The 14583-nt window shown below is 44.2% G+C and overlaps 1 protein-coding gene across 1 annotated transcript in view; it reads right to left on the bottom strand.

The window, feature by feature from the left end:
* Nucleotides 1-6321: 6321 nt before the first annotated feature.
* LOC112216162 (type-1 angiotensin II receptor) overlaps nucleotides 6322-14583 on the bottom strand; it is a 37706-nt gene continuing 29444 nt past the window's right edge. Inside the window, 5 exon segments of the mRNA XM_042298646.1 lie at nucleotides 6322-7250; nucleotides 7253-7331; nucleotides 7660-7772; nucleotides 8865-9080; nucleotides 9296-9997. Coding sequence (XP_042154580.1) covers nucleotides 7152-7250; nucleotides 7253-7331; nucleotides 7660-7772; nucleotides 8865-9080; nucleotides 9296-9865 — 1077 coding nt within the window. The 5' untranslated portion in view covers nucleotides 9866-9997 and the 3' untranslated portion in view covers nucleotides 6322-7151.

The raw sequence follows: 14583 nt of genomic DNA, 5'->3' as shown, positions 1-14583 counted from the left end.
TATGGAGAAAGACCTCGCTGGAGAAGCCCCTCTTCGAGGTCCACCATCCGTTTTCATTTGCGGAGGCTTTTCAGACAGACGATGAGCAGTGTGGGGTTCGTATATATACTGAAAAAATATAGAAACGCAACATGTAAAGTGTTGGTCCCATGTTTTATGCGCTGAAATAAATGATTCCAGAAATTTTCCGAACCCAAAAAAGTGTATTTCTTTCAAATTTCAAATTCAACAAGGCACTACGTCTCTCCCTCCGCATCGACCCTACGATTACGCCATTGACCTTCTCCCAGGCACCCCTCCACCTCGGGGTCAGCTTTACTCCGTGTAAGGCTATGGAGGAGAACATTGAGGACGCTCTCACTGCAGGGAGTGTTCATCCACCTGCCTCTCCCGCTGGCAAGGGGTTATTCTTTGTGGAGAAGAAGAACAAAACCCTGCGCCGTGTATCGACTGCCGGGGCCTTAATGACATCACGGTTAAAAAACGTTACCCTCTACCACTCATCTCCTCGGCTTTCAAACCTCTTCAGGGAGCGACCATCTTCTCAAAGTTGGACCTTCTGAATGCCTACCATCTGGCTCGGATATGGGAAGGAGATGAGTGGAAGACAGCCTTTACCAGGGCTAGCGGCACTATGTTCCAGGCCCTGGTCTACGATGTGCTCCGGGACATGCTGAACCGGTTCGTATTTGTCTACCTCCACGACATAATTGTCTTTTCCCGTTCAGGGTCTAGCACCCTAGCCAGGGCTCTAGCACCACAGCCAAGGCTCTAGAACCACCACCAGGGCTCTAGAACCATCACCGGGGCTCTAGAACCACAGCCAGGGTTCTAGAACCACATGCAGGGCTCTAGAACCACCAACAGGGCTCTAGAACCACCACCAGGGCTCTAGCACCACATCCAGGGCTCTAGCACCACAGCCAAGGCTCTAGCACCACAGCCAGGGCTCTAGTTTATGCTATCCATCCATTGTTGATATTGTCAGGAGAGAAACCCACATTTGTTGTCTCTGGTCTCCTAACATCTGATGTTTGTGAGTGTCCAGATCAACAAACCTTCAAAGAGCACGTCCTCAAGCTTTGTTTAAAACAGTTGAATTCATTCCTCAAGGCTTCAAAAGGTTGTGTTAATAACTGTGTGATGTTTTTGGTCATGACCTTACACTGAGCTTATTAAATATCTTATGGAATTCAATGTACTGTATATCTAGTCTGCAAATGTAAAATATTGGATGTTCAGGTACTGAGAAGAGATGATTTCCTAACAGGAAGAAGACCACTTGACACTGGTAGCTCCCTCAGTGCTGTGTCCAGTACATGACCGGCATCACAAACAGCTGTGACAAATTAAATTGAGTCCCACAGGTATTTTAATGTCAATAGAAATATGTTCACTTATAAATTCTCTGACCAAATGTGTCTAATCCATAACCATACATCCTCTAATAGTGGGCCTATCAACAGTCTATCACCATACATCCTCTAATAGTGGGCCTATCAACAGTCTATCACCATACATCCTCTAATAGTGGGCCTATCAACAGTCTATCACCATACATCCTCTAATAGTGGGCCTATCAACAGTCTATCACCATACATCCTCTAATAGTGGGCCTATCAACAGTCTATCACCATACATCCTCTAATAGTGGGCCTATCAACAGTCTATCACCATACATCCTCTAATAGTGGGCCTATCAACAGTCTATCACCATACATCCTCTAATAGTGGGCCTATCAACAGTCTATCACCATACATCCTCTAATAGTGGGCCTATCAACAGTCTATCACCATACATCCTCTAATAGTGGGCCTATCAACAGTCTATCACCATACATCCTCTAATAGTGGGCCTATCAACAGTCTATCACCATACATCCTCTAATAGTGGGCCTATCAACAGTCTATCACCATACATCCTCTAATAGTGGGCCTATCAACAGTCTATCACCATACATCCTCTAATAGTGGGCCTATCAACAGTCTATCACCATACATCCTCTAATAGTGGGCCTATCAACAGTCTATCACCATACATCCTCTAATAGTGGGCCTATCAACAGTCTATCACCATACATCCTCTAATAGTGGGCCTATCAACAGTCTATCACCACACATCCTCTAATAGTGGGCCTATCAACAGTCTATCACCACACATCCTCTAATAGTGGGCCTATCAACAGTCTATCACCATACATCCTCTAATAGTGGGCCTATCAACAGTCTATCACCATACATCCTCTAATAGTGGGCCTATCAACAGTCTATCACCATACATCCTCTAATAGTGGGCCTATCAACAGTGATGTGCTGATCTTGTGTGACAGTGATGTGCTGTATCTTGTGACAGGGTGATGTGTTGTATCTTGTGACAGGGTGATGTGTTTACAACATGACCTCCCGAGTTGCGCAGCGCTCTAAGACAATGCATCTCAGTGCTAGAGGCGTTACTACAGACTCTGGTTCGATTCAAGGCTGTGTCCCAACCGGCCGTGATTGGGAGTCCCATAGGATGGCGCACAATTGTCCCAGCATTGTCGGGGTAAAAAGATCTTTGTCATATTCATACACTGTGTGGTTTGAAACACCAAAATAAAAGGTTGATATTTTACCCGTCGTAAAACATTACCTCAACCCGGGGAGGATGCCACAAATCCTAGAAGCAGAAGAGCCTTCATTATGTTGTCAGTGTACACTAACTGTCTTCCCCAATCCCCATCCTTCATAATGACTAAATCAAACTTGAAATGCACTTTAAGCCAGACTAAAGTCATTGGCACAAAAAACACATCTCCTCATTATTAATTTTGTTAAATAGCAAATAGCCTAAAGTTAAGGCAATCTAGTAATCTACTATTAATATAACAGTGGCCGATTTATTCAACCTTAAAATGAGTAGCACATTGTTGGCAACGTTTTGAGGTTACTTCAAACGCGATCATGGAAAGTGTGCATGTTCTAGACAGCATGCAGAGGTCCCAGGTCAGTTGACATCTTCACAATTACTATAATAGTCTGTGCAGAATCTCCAACAGCATTAATCACTTGAACTAAGCATTTTTTAAATCTGACATGTTGGCTGGATTCACAACGAGTGTAGCTTTAATTGAGTATCTTATGTGTGTGATTTAATGAAAGTTTGAATTTTATAGCATTTTATTTGAATCTGGCACTCTGCATTTCCCCTCGCAATTGGCCAGTTGAGACGCTAGCGTCTCCCCTATCCATAATTAATAATCTGTTATATAAATACACCGTATCTGACATTGTATTCCCATTTGAACTTTGTCGTGCTTTTAAAAATGGTTGAACGTGCAGTGATAACACATTTAGGTGACGACTCAACCAAAAATCAGACATTGGTTTTCCTTTGTTGGTTGTGCATTTAGATGGTTAGAATCATAGTGATAACACGTTGTGAATTCAACATACTTCTGGCTGTCTTTTTGTCTGGGTGAATAAAGGTTGAAATCTCATTGCTCAACGTCCCAACCAAATATTACCCACATTTTGACGTTTGAAATGACGTGGTGTGCCCAGTGGGTTGGGTGGGGTTTTTGCATTAGTTCTGGTCAGATGCATTGTGGTGATACAGAACATTGCAGGTGGACCTATTTTAATGCACTTACTATAGTATTTTGAGATTGTTTATCAATGGAAAGAGGGTTATACATTAAATGTATTCTTCTTCTTATTGTTAATACATACTGATTAACAGAAACATCAGACACGACACAGGTGTTTGGAAGCGTGACTGGTTGAATAGATTACTACCCTGTGCCTCTCTTTGTCCCCATCGATGAAGAAATACCCAGCAATAACAAATCACAGGGATATGTACGTATCTCCATTTTTTTCAGATTTATTCATATATTTATGTGTATTTGTGATGAACTGTACACTTACAGAATAAAAAATATCTAGGGAACAATGTGAACACGTTTCAATACCACAAAGACACCAGATCTGCCCAGACACAGAATATACACCCAATGTACAGAATCACCCTCATATATGTACTTCATGCATAGAATCACCTGGAGTGCTTCTGTTAAACTCGATCTTCATCGTCACGTCACCCTAGCGCTGTTTCTGGTCATTTTCCACAAATATTCCAAATCCTGGTTGTAAAATTCCACGAATAAAGACGGAATATGCAGGAAATCAAGATTCCTCCACCAGGATTTCTGGAAAACCTGGGAATTTTGGGATAGATCTCCGTAATCTCCGTAATCTCCGTAATCTCAGGTGCTATACTTTACAGTTAAAGCATGAGGTTTTGTTGGCGACACTAAATGAATTTCTCTCAGACCGATGGTACACATTAAACCACTACATCTCCCTATACAAAGGCATTGCTATAAGAACACAGTTCCACAACACATCACACACACAATACCAGTCACATGGTGTTGGTACTACAAAACACAGTCACATGGTGTTGGTCCTACCAAACACACAGTCACATGGTGTTGGTACCACCAAACACAGTCACATGGTGTTGGTCCTACCAAACACACAGTCACATGGTGTTGGTCCTACCAAACACAGTCACATGGTGTTGGTACTACCAAACACACAGTCACATGGTGTTGGTACCACCAAACACAGTCACATGGTGTTGGTACTACCAAACACAGTCACATGGTGTTGGTCCTACCAAACACAGTCACATGGTGTTGGTCCTACCAAACACAGTCACATGGTGTTGGTACTACCAAACACAGTCACATGGTGTTGGTCCTACCAAACACAGTCACATGGTGTTGGTACTACCAAACACAGTCACATGGTGATGGTACTACCAAACACAGTCACATGGTGTTGGTACCACCAAACACAGTCACATGGTGTTGGTCCTACCAAACACAGTCACATGGTGTTGGTACCACCAAACACAGTCACATGGTGTTGGTACTACCAAACACAGTCACATGGTGATGGTACTACCAAACACAGTCACATGGTGTTGGTACCACCAAACACAGTCACATGGTGTTGGTACTACCAAACACACAGTCACATGGTGTTGGTACCACCAAACACACAGTCACATGGTGTTGGTCCTACCAAACACAGTCACATGGTGTTGGTCCTACCAAACACACAGTCACATGGTGTTGGTCCTACCAAACACACAGTCACATGGTGTTGGTACTACCAAACACACAGTCACATGGTGTTGGTCCTACCAAACACACAGTCACATGGTGATGGTACTACCAAACACACAGTCACATGGTGTTGGTACTACCAAACACAGTCACAGAAGTTACATAGATCATCAATTTTACAATTACAAGTAGAGCAGAGTAGTAGACATCTTTCAGTGTATCGTGCACCAGCTGACGGCAGGTTAGGTAAGTCATTCTATTTGGTTGAGCATGGGAGTGTACAGGCCTGTACGGTAGCTAGGCTTGTAGCTACACTTAGATGTGTAAAATAGGACAAATACAGTGAGCTCCAAAAGTACTGGGACAGTAACAATTGAAATGGTACAATGACTACAAGGTTAAAGTGCTGACTGTTAGCTTTCATTTGAGGTTATTTTCATCCATATCGGGTGAACCGTTTCAAATTACAGCACTTCTTGTACATAGTCCCCCATTTTAGGGAACCAAAATTATTGGGACAAATTCACTTATATGTGTATTAAAGTTGTCAAAAGTTTAGTATTTGGTCCCATATATCCCTAGCGTGCAATGATTACGTCAAGCTTGTGACTCTACACACTTGTTGGATGCATTTGTTGTTTGTTTGTTTTGGTTCTGTTTCAGATTATTTTGTGCCCAATAGAAATAAACGTTAAATAATGTATTGTGTCATTTTGGAGTCATTTTATTGTAAATAAGAATAGAATGTGTTTCTAAACACTTCTACATTAATGTGGATGCTACCATGGTTACGGATAATTCTGGATGAATCATGAATAGTGATGAGAGAGAAAGTTACAGATGCACAAATATCATACCCCCCCTCCCAAAAATGCTAACCTCCCCTGTTATTGTAATAGTGAGAGGTTAGCATATCTTGGGGGTATGATATAAAATGCTAATCTCCCCTGTTATTGTAATGGTGAGAGGTTAGCATGTCTTGGGGGTATGATATAAAATGCTAACCTCCCCTGTTATTGTAATAGTGAGAGGTTAGCATGTCTTGGAGGTATGATATAAAATGCTAACCTCCCCTGTTATTGTAATGGTGAGAGGTTAGCATGTCTTGATGGTATGCTATAAAATGCTAACCTCCCCTGTTATTGTAATGATGAGAGGTTAGCATGTCTTGATGGTATGACATAAAATGCTAACCTCCCCTGTTATTGTAATGGTGAGAGGTTAGCATGTCTTGATGGTATGCTATAAAATGCTAACCTCCCTGTTATTGTAATGGTAAGAGGTTAGCATGCCTTGATGGTATGATATAAAATGCTATTCTCCCCTGTTATTGTAATGGTGAGAGGTTAGCATGCCTTGATGGTATGATATAAAATGCTAACCTCCCCTGTTATTGTAATGGTGAGAGGTATGATATTTCTGCATCAGTAACTTTCTCACTCATCACTTTAATCTCAGCTACAGTATATTCAAAGCTAACATTTACTGAATGTGCAGTATAAATACTGTATGTATCCTCCTGCTTACATATCTATGTACCTGTGTGACAACAAAAAAAACACGAATACCAAAGTACAGTAATAGTATTTCACATCAGTATTTAAACAGAAATAACGCAGCTGTTTTGTTCTAAAGCTGCATTACAATGACATCTGTTAGCTAACCATGCACATCTGCTGTATGTTGTACAAGGCAGTGAAGGAATCTGTCTCATGGACTCAACTCATATGATTCAGACACAAAGGAACATTCCCTCAGTATTTAATAGCCATGTTCTGCCTGTATTTCTCTACAGTTCTACGGTACAACTTCTAACCACGGTTCAGTGCTTGGTATAACAGTTGGGGATGTGTACCAAATTGCACCCTATTCCCTATATAGTGCACTACTTTTGACCAGGGCCCAAAGAGCACTATATAGGGACTAGGGGGCCATTTGGGAGGCATCCACAATGTGTATTCCTTCATACTCCTCACTTGACACAACCAGAAGAGCCAAGGAATTACACAGCTACACACTCCTTCCCTCCTCACATCAGACATTGTTCTTGTTGGTGAGGTGCAGGGCCTCAGAGGGGCGGTAGGACAGGGTGGACATCTTAGAGATGATGGAGGGATGTGTCCCAGCCAGGCCAGCGGGGAGCAGCGGAGCAGTAGGACCAGGTTCTTCCTGAAGTTCTGTCCCACGAAGCCGTAGAGGATGGGGTTGACACAGCTGGCGATATAACATAACATCAGATAATACTTTATTATTGTCAATGCAACATTCCTAGCCTGAAATCCGGCCATGTTTTGTGCTGTCATTCCACTCCTTGTTCTCTACGTTATCTGCCAAACATGTTTAGCATGACAAGGAGTGGCAAGGAGTGGAAAGGGTAGATTTTCCCCAGTTAGGGTCAAAATTCGAACCAGTGACCTTCCAGTTGACCTTCCAGTTGCCTGCCCCTTTAACCTCTAGGTTATCTATCGTAGATACACTTAACATCTAATTCAATTACGTGAGATTTTAGTTCTGGATTTTCCCAGATGAACCTCTAGGCTACCTGTTGAGAAATGCGATGCAGATGGTGAAGGGCATGGCCGTGTCGATGACGTCCACCATCACACAGTTAGTTATAACCTTTAGCTGGGCCAGGAGCTCCATGAAGTGGAATACCTAAGGTGAGGAGGAGATTACATTAACTTTACAGCTCTAGAAAGACAAAAAGGACATTCCTCATCACTCCAAGAGAACATTCAGGGAGGAACAGGAAAACAACAGGATAACTGAATAATAACGAGATAATAACCAAATAATAAAGAGATAATAACCAAATAACAGCAAGATAATAACGGACAAAAATTAGATAATAACTGAATAATAATGGGGTAATAACTGAATAGAAATGAGATAATAACTGGATAATAACGAGATAATAACAAAATAATAATGAGATAATAACAGAATAATAACGGGACAATAACGAGATAATACCTGAATAACAACAGGATAATAACTGAATAACAATGGGATAATAACTGAATAACAACGGGATAATACCTGAATAACAACGGGATAATAACTGAATAACAACGGGATAATACCTGGATAATAATGGGATAATAACTGAATAACAACGGGATAATAACTGAATAACAACGGGATAATAACTGAATAACAACGGGATAATAACTGAATAACAACAGGATAATACCTGAATAACAACGGGATAATAACTGAATAACAACAGGATAATAACTGAATAACAACGGGATAATATCTGAATAACAACGGGATAATACCTGAATAACAACAGGATAATACCTGAATAACAACGGGATAATAACTGAATAACAACAGGATAATAACTGAATAACAACGGGATAATATGTGAATAACAACTGGATAATACCCGAATAACAACGGGATAATGCCTGGATAACAACGGGATAATACCTGAATAACAACTGGATAATACCCGAATAACAACGGGATAATGCCTGGATAACAATGGGATAATACCTGAATAACAACGGGATAATAACTGAATAACAACGGGATAATACCTGGATAACAACTGGATAATACCTGAATAACAACGGGATAATAACTGAATAACAACGGGATAATAACTGAATAACAACGGGATAATAACTGAATAAGTGAATACCTTTAGTATAAAATGTGTGTGGAGTGAGTCTCTTCAGAATACAGTGTGTGTTTGTGTGTGTGTGTGTGTGGTTGTGTGTGGAGGGAGTCTCCTCCCACCTGGTGAGGCATCCAACACAGGAAGAAGGCCAGGACAGCCGCCGCCAGCATCCTCAACACCTCATCGTCTCTCGACCGGGTGGTCTTCTGGATGCTCCTCGCCCTGACCAGGGCTTGACCAATCAGGCAGTAGCATGATATGATAATGAGGAAGGGAACCAGGAACCCCAGGATGCTCTTCATCAGGCTGATGATGAGGAGGAGGTGCCTGGAGCCCTGATTGATTGATTGGTTAAATTGACTAGATTATTAAAAGCAGTAGGATGCTCCAGCCGGATGGTAGATAGCAGGTGGAAAAGACTGATACTTTAAACACTTTACACTCAATTCAGTTGAAAACAACAACAGTAAAGACAACAATTACAAATATTTACACAGAGGTGCCCGTTTAAGAGTCACATTGTGAAAGGATAGCCCTATTTATGTCAAACCTCGGGGTGCAGCACGCCACACGTGGTGATGTTGTAGTTGGTGATGTGCATCAGGTCTCTGGTCAGGGCCGTGGGGACGGACAGCAGGAGGGCGAAGAGCCAAACCAGGACGCAGGTGATACGGGCGTAGAGCACAGTACGCCGCTGCCGCGACCTCACCGGGTGGACGATGGCCAGGTAGCGGTCGATGCTGAGCGCGGTGAGGAAGAAGATGGAGCTGTAGAGGTTGAACATAACCAGGCCAGCGCTGGCCTTACACAGGAACCCACCGAAGGGCCACTGGTAGCCTGTGGCTGTGAAGGTGGCCCACATGGGCAGGGTGATCAGGAAGGTAAGGTCTGAGATGGCTAGGTTGAGGACGAACACGTTGGCCACTGTCTTCAGCTTCATGTAACGGTAGATGACCGCCACCACCATGCTGTTCCCCACCATGCCGATGACAAAGTTACAGCCATACACTACCGGGATCAGGGTGAAGATGAAGTTGTGCCTCCCGGACATGCTGCAGTTCAGATGGATACCTTCTGTCTCTGTGGTCGATGCTCCGACAGCCGTAAAGTTCTCCATCATCAGGTTTAACAGCTCCACGGACGGGGGTGACGGTGGGGGGACGGGGGTCGAGGTCAAAGAGGGGATGGTTGACGGACGGACGGACGGGGGGTCAGTCTGGGGGACAAATACGATATAGGGCCTCCGTCAGTCCTATGAAAGAAACACACAAAAGTTCAGGGACAGTCTAGGAGAGGAGCTTCATTATCAACAGGCTGTAAACAGTCTAGGAGACTGTCTAGGCGCACACCCTGAACCCTACACCCTAAACCCTACACCCTAAACCCTACACAGTACACACTAAACCCTACACTCTAAACCCTACACCTTAATTAAACCCTACACCCTACACCCTAAACCCTACAGTGCCCTGCTCACCCTAAACCCTAAACCCTAACTTTACAGCACTCACCTTACACCCTAAACCCTACACCCTAAACCCTACAGGGCCCTGCTACACCATCACTGTAAAACCATCTGGCAGGTTTACATGTAAAATAGGAGGCCATCAAAACCAGATGTTGGATGTTATTTCATATGGTAAAAATGACAGGCTGGATTTCAACCCCCGCTCTTTAAACGTCTCTTTAGCGAATGAATAGAAACAGTAAAACTGGAGAGCGCTCATCAAATGGTCTGTCCGTATGGCCTGTGTGGGAACCCGGAAGGAGTGTTTCTGTTGTGATACAATCCTGTGTTAATGAAGACTGCATGCAGCCAAACTGTCTTCCTGGAGAACTACACCTTTACGAACTGAGGAAGAGAGAGGTAGAGAGAGAGGCAGAGAGAGAGGCAGAGAGAGAGGAAGATAGAGAGGTAGAGAGAGGTAGAGAGAGGTAGAGGGGTAGAGAGAGAGGTAGAGTGAGGTAGAGAGAGAGAGGTAAAGAGAGAGAGAGAGAGAGATAGTGAGAGAGGTAGAGAGAGAGAGGTAGAATAAGAGAGGTAGAGAGAGAGGTAGAGAGAGAGGTAGAGAGAGAGGTAGAGAGAGGTAGAGAGAGAGATAAAGAGAGAGGTAGAGAGAGAGAGATAAAGAGAGAGGTAGAGAGAGAGAGGTAGAGAGAGAGAGAGAGAGGTAGAGAGAGAGGTAGAGAGAGAGGTGGAGAGAGAGAGAGGTGGAGAGAGAGAGAGGTAGAGAGAGAGAGAGAGAGAGGTAAAGAGAGAGGTAGAGAGAGAGAGGTATAGAGAGAGAGTTAGCGAGAGAGGTAGAGAGAGAGGTAGAGAGAGGTAGATGGGTAGAGAGAGAGGTAGAGTGAGGTAGAGAGAGAAAGGTAGAGAGAGGTAGAGAGAGAGAGAGATAGAGAGGTAGAGAGAGAGAGATGGAGTGAGAGGCAGAGAGAGAGGCAGAGAGAGAGGTAGAGAGAGAGGTAGAGAGAGAAAGGTAGAGAAAGAGGCAGAGAAAGAGGCAGAGAGAGAGGCAGAGAGAGAGGCAGAGAGAGAGGAAGATAGAGAGGTAGAGAGAGGTAGAGAGAGGTAGAGGGGTAGAGAGAGAGGTAGAGTGAGGTAGAGAGAGAGAGGTAGAGAGAGAGTTAGAGAGAGAGGTAGAGAGAGAGAGATAGCGAGAGAGGTAGAGAGAGAGAGGTAGAATGAGAGAGGTAGAGAGAGAGGTAGAGAGAGAGGTAGAGAGAGGTAGAGAGAGAGAGATAAAGAGAGAGGTAGAGAGAGAGAGGTAGAGAGAGAGAGAGAGAGAGAGGTAAAGGGAGAGGTAGAGAGAGGTAGAGAGAGAGAGGTATAGAGAGAGAGGTAGAGAGAGAGGTAGAGAGAGGTAGATGGGTAGAGAGAGAGGTAGAGTGAGGTAGAGAGAGAAAGGTAGAGAGAGAGGTAGAGAGAGAGGTAGAGAGAGAGGTAGAGAGAGAGAGAGATAGAGAGGTAGAGAGAGAGAGATGGAGTGAGAGGCAGAGAGAGAGGCAGAGAGAGAGAGGTAGAGAGAGAGGTAGAGAGAGAGGTAGAGAGAGAGTTAGAGAGAAAGGTAGAGAAAGAGGTAGATGTTTAGTGTAACCCACCACAGATATATTTAAGAAAATGGTGATGTCTTTGAATATGAATAAGTTTAACTACATTAAAGCAGTGGAATGAAATAGGAAAACAAAGACAGACTGAGGGTATGAACGTACTGGGAAAGACAGACTGAGGGTATGAACGTACTGGGAAAGACAGACTCAGGGTATGAACGTACTGGGAAAGACATACTCAGGGTATGAACATACTGGGAAAGACAGACTCAGGGTATGAACGTACTGGGAAAGACAGACTCAGGGTATGAACATACTGGGAAAGACAGACTGAGGGTATGAACGTACTGGGAAAGACAGACTCAGGGTATGAACGTACTGGGAAAGACAGACTCAGGGTATGAACATACTGGGAAAGACAGACTCAGGGTATGAACGTACTGGGAAAGACAGACTGAGGGTATGAACGTACTGGGAAAGACAGACTGAGGGTATGAACGTACTGGGAAAGACAGACTCAGGGTATGATCGTACTGGGAAAGACAGACTCAGGGTATGAACGTACTGGGAAAGACAGACTGAGGGTATGAACGTACTGGGAAAGACAGACTCAGGGTATGAACGTACTGGGAAAGACAGACTCAGGGTATGAACGTACTGGGAAAGACAGACTCAGGGTATGAACGTACTGGGAAAGACAGACTGAGGGTATGAACGTACTGGGAAAGACAGACTCAGGGTATGAACGTACTGGGAAAGACACTGAGGGTATGAACGTACTGGGAAAGACAGACTCAGGGTATGAACGTACTGGGAAAGACAGACTCAGGGTATGAACATACTGGGAAAGACAGACTCAGGGTATGAACGTACTGGGAAAGACAGACTCAGGGTTTGAACGTACTGGGAAAGACAGACTCAGGGTATGAACGTACTGGGACAGACAGACTCAGGGTATGAACGTACTGGGAAAGACAGACTCAGGGTATGAACGTACTGGGAAAGACAGACTCAGGGTATGAACGTACTGGGAAAGACAGACTCAGGGTATGAACATACTGGGAAAGACAGACTCAGGGTATGAACGTACTGGGAAAGACAGACTCAGGGTATGAACATACTGGGAAAGACAGACTCAGGGTATGAACGTACTGGGAAAGACAGACTGAGGGTTTGAACGTACTGGGAAAGACAGACTGAGGGTATGAACGTACTGGGAAAGACAGACTCAGGGTTTGAACATACTGGGAAAGACAGACTCAGGGTATGAACGTACTGGGAAAGACAGACTCAGGGTATGAACGTACTGGGAAAGACAGACTCAGGGTATGAACGTACTGGGAAAGACAGACTCAGGGTATGAACGTACTGGGAAAGACAGACTCAGGGTATGAACGTACTGGGAAAGACAGACTCAGGGTATGAACGTACTGGGAAAGACAGACTCAGGGTTTGAACATACTGGGAAAGACAGACTCAGGGTATGAACGTACTGGGAAAGACAGACTCAGGGTATGAACGTACTGGGAAAGACAGACTGAGGGTTTGAACGTACTGGGAAAGACAGACTGAGGGTATGAACGTACTGGGAAAGACAGACTCAGGGTTTGAACATACTGGGAAAGACAGACTCAGGGTATGAACGTACTGGGAAAGACAGACTCAGGGTATGAACGTACTGGGAAAGACAGACTCAGGGTATGAACGTACTGGGAAAGACAGACTGAGGGTTTGAACGTACTGGGAAAGACAGACTCAGGGTTTGAACGTACTGGGAAATACAGACTCAGGGTATGAACGTACTGGGAAAGACACACTGAGTGTATGAACGTACTGGGAAAGACAGACTGAGGGTATGAACGTACTGGGAAAGACAGACTCAGGGTATGAACGTACTGGGAAAGACAGACTCAGGGTATGAACATACTGGGAAAGACAGACTCAGGGTATGAACGTACTGGGAAAGACAGACTGAGGGTATGAACGTACTGGGAAAGACAGACTGAGGGTATGAACGTACTGGGAAAGACAGACTCAGGGTATGAACGTACTGGGAAAGACAGACTCAGGGTATGAACGTACTGGGAAAGACAGACTGAGGGTATGAACGTACTGGGAAAGACAGACTCAGGGTATGAACGTACTGGGAAAGACAGACTCAGGGTATGAACGTACTGGGAAAGACAGACTCAGGGTATGAACGTACTGGGAAAGACAGACTGAGGGTATGAACGTACTGGGAAAGACAGACTGAGTGTATGAACGTACTGGGAAAGACAGACTGAGGGTATGAACGTACTGGGAAAGACAGACTCAGGGTATGAACGTACTGGGAAAGACAGACTCAGGGTATGAACGTACTGGGAAAGACAGACTCAGGGTATGAACGTACTGGGAAAGACAGACTCAGGGTTTGAACGTACTGGGAAAGACAGACTCAGGGTATGAACGTACTGGGAAAGACAGACTCAGGGTATGAACGTACTGGGAAAGACACACTGAGTGTATGAACGTACTGGGAAAGACAGACTGAACGTACTGGGAAAGACAGACTCAGGGTATGAACGTACTGGGAAAGACAGACTGGGAAAGACAGACAGGGTATGAACATACTGGGAAAGACAGACTCAGGGTATGAACGTACTGGGAAAAACAGACTGAGGGTATGAACGTACTGGGAAAGACAGACTGAGGGTATGAACGTACTGGGAAAGACAGACTCAGGGTATGAACGTACTGGGAAAGACAGACTCAGGGTATGAACGTACTGGGAAAGACAGACTGAGGGTA

Source organism: Oncorhynchus tshawytscha, linkage group LG16, assembly GCF_018296145.1.
Source record: "Oncorhynchus tshawytscha isolate Ot180627B linkage group LG16, Otsh_v2.0, whole genome shotgun sequence".
NCBI lineage: Eukaryota > Metazoa > Chordata > Actinopteri > Salmoniformes > Salmonidae > Oncorhynchus > Oncorhynchus tshawytscha.
This window is presented reverse-complemented; position numbering and strand designations above follow the sequence as displayed.